The sequence below is a fragment of the Oryza sativa genome, chromosome 7 (assembly GCF_034140825.1).
Source record: "Oryza sativa Japonica Group chromosome 7, ASM3414082v1".
Lineage (NCBI taxonomy): Eukaryota > Viridiplantae > Streptophyta > Magnoliopsida > Poales > Poaceae > Oryza > Oryza sativa.
In genome coordinates, this window is record NC_089041.1 from 5,084,129 (window position 1) to 5,091,618 (window position 7,490).

Here is a 7,490-nt window from a genome sequence, read left to right on the forward strand (position 1 = left end):
CAGTTCTGCTGCATATTCGAGAAAAGAAAAACTGTCAAGATGTTCTGAATCTCTAATACCACTTGTTAGTTGTTATGACAATAGATGGTAAAGAGTAACACCAACTTTACCTTCTTGCTCTGACATGAAGATTTTACAAGTTACATGTAGCTTTGATGCTACTGCATGCTTTATTTCCTGATGGCATAAAAAAACAATACAATATTGTAGTTTGTAGTTCACTGAAAGTCTGAAACCGATGGATCTGGGATCTTCAGGTTCAAGAGTGAAAATATTCAGCTGATTGGGGCATTGGGTATTTGCAGTGAGCAAATTCTCTGAACTCCATACTTCAAATAGGCCGTTGACAAATTTGCTGTCGATTTCACCTTGTCACTTTCACAATCCAAACAAGCACATTTGTCTGCTCTCTCTCCATGCGACTTCCTTGTTTAATTAATTGCAAATTGGAGTGCATGACCAGATGCTAATGCTCATCTTATGATATATAATGTGTACAGAAAGTTGTCACCATCCAACACGTGAACTTTCAGAAATCAGAATTTAATTCTACCCAAAAATTACCACTTGTTTGCCTTCTTTTACTACCAAATCTTGAATTTCTTGATCTTGCATTGGTCAATGGCTGCCTTCTACTTATATACTAGTATATAAGTGCAAACTAGTTGTCCACCATTTCTGCCTCTGAGCATCTTCACACCTTCTCCTTCCCTGAATCCACCATGGCGCCGTCGGCGTCGTCCACCGGGGCGGTACTACTCTTCGCCATCGCCGCCGTGCTTCTCCTCGCCGTCCGGGATGGCCATTGCGCGCAATTGTGCATGGATTCAAGTATGATGTTCTTGCAATTTGTCTTTCTTTGTGATTGAATTGTGAATTGCAACTGATGGTTTGGATCATGGTGGCCGCGGAGCAGCGTTCCCGAGGACGGTGAACGGATCGCTCACCTTCTGCGGCTACAATGGCACGGCCTGCTGCAACTCGACGGACGACGCCGCCGTGCAGAGGCAGTTCGCCGCCATGAACATCTCCGGCACGCCGTGCGGCGAACTCGTCAAGTCCATCCTCTGCGCGGTATGATGACTCCTTCGCTTGGTCGCCGGAATTTCCATGGAGATTTGATTTCTTGGTTTGATGAGGTCGCCGGCTGCTGCAGAGATGCAACCCGTACGCCGGCGAGCTGTTCACCGTCACGACGAGCCCCCGGACGGTGCCGCGGCTGTGCAACTCCACCGGCGTCGCGAGCCGGCTCAGCGGCGGCAAGGCGGCGGCGGCGGCGGCGACGGACTACTGCACGACGGTGTGGGACACCTGCAAGGCCGTGCGCATCCCGGGCTCGCCGTTCCAGCCGCCCCGCGGCGGCGCGGCGGCGCCGACGCTGACCGACGTGTGGCAGTCGTCGGGCGACTTCTGCACCGCGCTGGGCGGCGCGCCGGGCGGCGGCGGCGCGCCGTGCTTCGACGGCGAGTCCGCGGCGTTCGACGCGAGCCGCGTCGCGCCGCCGGCGAGCGGCATGTGCCTGGAGCGCCTCGGCAACGGGTCGTACCTGAACATGGCGCCGCACCCGGACGGCTCGAACCGCGTGTTCCTCAACAACCAGGCCGGCAAGGTGTTCGTCGCCACCGTGCCGGCGCAGGGCTCCGGCAAGCCGCTGCAGGTGGACGCGGCGACGCCGTTCCTGGACATCACCGACGAGGTCCACTTCGACAACGAGTTCGGCCTCCTCGGCCTCGCGTTCCACCCGGAGTTCGCCAAGAACGGCCGCTTCTTCGTCTCCTACAGCTGCGACAAGACGCAGTCCGCCTCCTGCTCCGGCCGCTGCGCCTGCAACTCCGACGTCGGCTGCGACCCTTCCAAGCTCACCGCCGACAATGGCGCCCAGCCGTGCCAGTTCCAGACCGTCATCGCCGAGTACACCGCCAACGCCTCCTCCGGCTCGCCGGCGACGGTACGCACACCCAGCTCTTCTCGCTCGCCAGCGGTGGTGGTTTGTTCGTCTTTCCTTATCAGCTTAATCTTTTTGTTTAAATTGATCGGTTCATTCAACTCAACACGGTATCAGAGCCAGAATTCTCGAATTCGTATATCGACTTAAGACTTGAGAGGGAAGTGTTTGAATATAAAGTGAATTGTTATTTTTTCCTCATCAGCTTTAGCTTTTGGGTTAACTAGTCAGTGCATGCAACTCAATAGTAGTATCAGAGCCAAAAGTTTTGAGTTCGAATCCTGACTTGAGACTTGAGGGGGTAATGTTTGAATATAAAGTAAATTGTCCGTCTTTTCTCATCACGAGTTTGAATCCTGACTTAAGATTTGAGGGGGAAGTGTTTGGATATGAAGTGAATTGTCCGTCTTTTCTCATCAGCTTAGGTATTTGGGTTAAATTGGTCGATGCATGTAACTCAATAGCGGTTGATGTCACAGGCGACGGCGGCGAACCCGGCGGAGGTGAGGAGGATCATGACGATGGGGCTGCCGTTCACGACGCACCACGGCGGGCAGATCCTCTTCAGCAAGGCCGACGGCTACCTCTACTTGATGATGGGCGACGGCGGCAGCGTCGGCGACCCGTGGAACTTCGCGCAGAACAAGAAGTCGCTGCTCGGCAAGATCATCCGCATCGACGTCAACGCATTGCCAAGTAATCCCAAATTCTCCCCCATTTTGCGATCAAATTGCCCAGAAAAAGAGCAACCTTTCAACTAAAAATTCATTTCTTTTTTCCCCCAGCGAATTGAACTTAAGGTCCAGTCCTGACAGGTAACATTGTTCAGGATAGTTTGTCAATTAGCTTTGTTCGTATTCAAATCAAATGCCCCCCCGCCCCCCCCCCCCCCCCCCCCAAAAAAAAAGCAACATTTGAACAAAATAAAATTCATTTTATTTCAAACGAATTGAGCTTCAGGTGCAATCCTATTCAGAACTGTTCAGGATAGTGTGTGAATTAAGTTCAAAAAAAAGGATAGTGTGTGAATTAGCTCTATTCCTCTGGAATTTGTTCATAATCAAATCAAATGCCCCCAAAAGCAACTTTCAACTAATTCACTGTTCAGGATAGTACCTGAATTCAGAAATTTGTTCATATTTTGGTGAGTTCTGAAATTGAGTTGCAACAACCCCTGACAAGATGATTGACCGATCTTCCTGTTACAAACTCTGCAGCTGGCAATAGCACTGCAGGCTGGGGAAACTATGTCATCCCCAAGGACAACCCCTTCTCCACTGACTCCAAGTTTGCGCCGGAGGTTTTCGCCCTCGGCTTCAAGAACCCGTGGCGGTGCAGCTTCGACTCCGGCAAGCCCTCTGACCTCTACTGCGCCGACGTCGGACAGGTGCCACATTCCCTTCCTTTAAGACAAATTTTACGGCGATCTCTATTAGTAATAGGACATATATCGGTACAAAGATTTTTACGATGGTCCCTACTGGTACTATTCTTTTTCAGCGATACCATGTCTCGTATATTTAAGCAAACATGATTAATTTCGTCCATTTTAAGAAATTATTGTTTTGTATTTCCCCCTAAATTTGCCATATAATTGTGATGATTTTGTGTAAGTTTAAATAGGCAACACCAAGGAGATTGACCTAGTGATAGCTTTTTTTTATACTGCTCTCTCTTCTAATACTCTCACCGTCCCATAATATAACAACCTAGAACCGGTCCAGATACATGTTCAGATTCGTTGTACTATGAAATGTCCCATCCAATTTTAGATTGCTATATTATAGGACGGAGGGAGTAGTATTTTTCTCCAGCGATACCATGTCACTGGGATTAATTTAGTCCATTTTAATTTTAACAAAATGGTTTTGGTGGTCCAAATTTGCCATATAGTTGATGAATTTGTGTGGAATTTGAAAACAGTCGTCGTACGAGGAGGTTGACCTGGTGATAAAGGGCGGGAACTACGGGTGGCGGGTGCTGGAGGGCACGACGGCGTACCTGCCGCTGGCGAGCCCCGGCGGCAACACCTCCGCCGCCGACATCGACGCCATCCCGCCGGTGATGGGCTACGCCCACAGCGCCGTCAACAACAACGTCGGCTCTGCCTCCATCACCGGCGGCTACGTCTACCGCTCCGGCACCGACCCCTGCCTCGCCGGCCGCTACCTCTACGCCGACCTCTACGCCCAGTCCGCCTGGGCGGGCCTCGAGTCGCCGCCGGGCAGCGGCGCGTACGACGTCACGCCGCTGCCGTTCGCCTGCTCCGGGAGGTCGCCGATCCCCTGCGACGCCGCCGCGGCGAGGAGCACGCTGCCGTCGCTGGGCTACATCTTCTCCTTCGGCGAGGACAACGCCGGCGACGTCTACCTGCTCACCAGCAAGGGCGTCTACCGGGTGGTCGACCCGGCGGAGTGCGGCTACGCGTGCCCGATCAAGAGCTCCGCGCCGGGGACCTCGCCGCCGCCGGGCTCGTCGCCGAGCGGCGGCGCCGCCGCCGCCGTCGTCCCGGCCGCCGCGGCGACGATGGCGGCGCTGCTGCTGATGGGAGCGTTGCTTGCACTCTGAGCTGATGATGGTCGGAGTGATTTTTTTTGGCAAGGAAAAATTGCTTCTGGGAATTTGTCAGCTCGTTTTTAATTATTTATGGATTTGTGATGTGATATATTTGATCTTGTTTGTGCAGCTTTTGTTCTTGGGATAATTTGGATAATTTTGGGGGTTATGATCCGTACGTGTTTATGGGAATCAAAAGATCATGTAAATTAACAAGATAGGACTTTTTAATTAGGTATTAAATTTTCTTTGTTTTGTGATAACAAAACAGTATTATACACACCTTTGTCCTGATGAAATATAGTGGAGTATTCCACAATGTTCAGTGTGCAATTAATACGGAGTTGTACACGTTACTAGTCAAGCTGCACATGTGTGTGAAAGGAATTCTATGGAATGCTCAAAAGAGGGTATGTATGTTACTGGAGTTCCATACAAATGAATTCATAGTTTGCTAAAACACCACTGTTTCAACCATAATAAACCTTATAACTTTTGTGGCATAGTATCTTAGCAAGCTAGTATGTCCGAAATTTCGCTCATTTCGTTTCTACCGAAAATTTCAGGATTTTCAACACTTTTTGGACAGATTTTTTTGAAATTTTAGCCTAATTTTACTGAATTTGACTAAATTTTGATCAAATTAAAAAAATCGAGAAAAACCGAAAATTTTAGCCAAAATAATCACTTGCCCCCCCCGGGGGTCCAAAATTTTGAACTGGAGTTGCAATTAGAGATGGCAATGGGGACCCGTTCACCGTTTCCCCGTGGTGAATTCACCTATTAGGTGACGGGGATGGTTAATATCTACTCACCATGGGGAATAGAATGGTTAAAAACCTCTCACCATCGGGGATGACGGGGGCGGGGACGGTGAACCATTCCCCGTCCCCGGCCCCCACGGTGACCCGACTGTAATGTACAAGGGAGGAATTCTAGACTTTTTAGATGTATTGGCCCATAATATTGAAGCCCATTTAGTAGGCATATATATATAATCTAACCCTAAGTCAACAGGTCAAAGCCAAATCCTCCACCCATCTAGATCCACAGCAGCCTCCAGCCCTCCACCCGAGTCACGCATGCCGCGCCGCCGCCATTCGCCAGTCCGCCGGCAGCCCGGGAGCCACCGTTCGCCGCACCGCCGTTCGCCGGGAGACTGAAGCCGCCGTTGCCGGCCGCCTTCGTCGACGAGCCGCCGGGCCGGCGCGGCGCCTGCAGCCGTCTTCACCGGGAGCCGCCGTTGACGCGCCGCTAGCCTGCAGCAGCCGTCGTCGCCGCGCCTGCAGCAACCGTCGTCGCTGCGCCACCGGGAGCCGCTGTCGCCGCCACCATCTACCGACCATGGCTGTGAATATGCTGTTTAACCGGGGACGGGTTCACCACGGAGAAAAATTCACCGCGTGGTGATCGGGGCTGGAGAAATTATAGCTCCGTCGTGGTTGACGGGGGCGGGGACGGTGAAATATTTTCACCGCGGTGACGGGGACGCAGGCATGATCTCTGACGGTGAATTCACCATTGCCATCTCTAGTTGCAATCCTTGGGCTCGCCTCCTTTGGAAAGGATAGGTTTTAGAGGATTTTTGTAAAAACGAACAAAATCTTATGTTCCAAAGGAACCAAGATCCACGTTTGTTGTGTTCATTTGTGTTATCTATTGATCCATATAACAGGTACCTACTACTGTTAGTATTAGAACATATGGTATCGTGTTATAATTACTATTACGAGTTACCAAGAAGTTCCGGCCTCGACTCCTCTAAAAAGGGTGAACTTTAATTAGATGATTTTTTTTAAAAAAAAAACTCAACAAAACCTTGTGTTCCAAAGGAGCTGAGATCCACTATTGATAGACAAATTTGTCTTACCTATCGATAGATATATCAAGTTTCTACTAGTATTAGTATTAGATCATATGGTACCGTGTTATATTTACTTGTCGACGGAAGAAAAAACCCTTCTATTTTTATTAGTAGAAAAATGGTTTACTCAACCACTTGAATCACTGAATTAGTTGTCAATTACTGAAAACGGTAATCAACCACATGAAATATCAAGACGGCATGGTTGGGTAAATCCCCGTATGATACTGTAACGATTTATATGAACAACACCATGGAAATAATATTGTATATAAGACTCTTCTCTTGTATTTTCTTCTGTCCATGGGATCTCATCGAGCAAAGATAGACCCAGGGGTTCCGGGTGTGCACCGGCATATCAAAAAGTTTCGCAAAAAGATTAGGATGTGGCCGTATGCATTGATAAATTGGTTATTTTGTTGGCTATTTAATTGATTTCCTATACCTCAACAAAGTAAAACCCGTAAAACCCACTTATCCACTCTTGCACAATCACATAATTAACCCACCAACAAAGCGACATGAAGTCATGCACAAAGCGTCAAGGCCAGCGAGGCAGAGGTCGTTGCCATGTCCACATGACGCTTGACCCTTGAGACAAAGTTGTGATTCTCTCTAACTGAAGTCAGTTAACAACTACTACTAAGTTAATTGCATTTTACTTCTCTCTCAATCTCGTATCCTCTTTATATGGATAGTTGAAAAATCAAAATTAATTCTTCAATGATTTTGTCGTCATCACCAATGCGGATCATATGGTTGGCAAAGCTGCCTCCAAACCTATCGCATGGCTTTATAATTTCAGGAGGAAATTAGAGTAATCAAACATTGTAATATATATCCACATCCATCTTAAAGCTTTGATTCCTTGTGCTACATGCATGACGGCCAGTAAAGCATGCTGTGGCAGGAGCTGGAGACAGAGCACATCAGACTGCATATATATTTTCTAATGGAGCATTTAGCACATTCGGTTTAGCAAGTAAAGCACCATGAACCTAGCTTCCATGGCAGGGTAGGGCACAACTGCACAAGCCCACCACAAACAAGCAAAGAATCCATCCACACTACTCCTACATAGTACATGGAGTACATACAAGTTACAACTACTCGATCAGCATCGCC

The 7,490-nt window shown here is 48.9% G+C and overlaps 1 protein-coding gene across 1 annotated transcript; it reads left to right on the top strand.

The window, feature by feature from the left end:
* Positions 1-680: 680 nt before the first annotated feature.
* LOC4342633 (HIPL1 protein) lies at positions 681-4,834 on the top strand. The gene is made up of 6 exons (XM_015789886.3): positions 681-831; positions 917-1,074; positions 1,157-1,948; positions 2,425-2,641; positions 3,163-3,332; positions 3,869-4,834. The coding sequence occupies exons 1-6, from the start codon at positions 723-725 to the stop codon at positions 4,511-4,513; spliced, it is 2,091 nt and encodes a 696-aa protein (XP_015645372.1). The 5' UTR covers positions 681-722; the 3' UTR covers positions 4,514-4,834.
* Positions 4,835-7,490: the final 2,656 nt, after the last annotated feature.

What these genes read in the sequence shown, in the direction of transcription:
- LOC4342633 (XM_015789886.3), top strand. Translation starts at nt 723, where the DNA reads ATGGCGCCGTCGGCGTCGTCCACCGGGGCGGTACTACTCTTCGCCATC. An exon ending in GCAATTGTGCATGGATTCAA is followed by an intron (nt 832 to 916) that starts GTATGATGTTCT and finishes GCCGCGGAGCAG; the next exon opens with CGTTCCCGAGGACGGTGAAC. An exon ending in CCTCCGGCTCGCCGGCGACG is followed by an intron (nt 1,949 to 2,424) that starts GTACGCACACCC and finishes TTGATGTCACAG; the next exon opens with GCGACGGCGGCGAACCCGGC.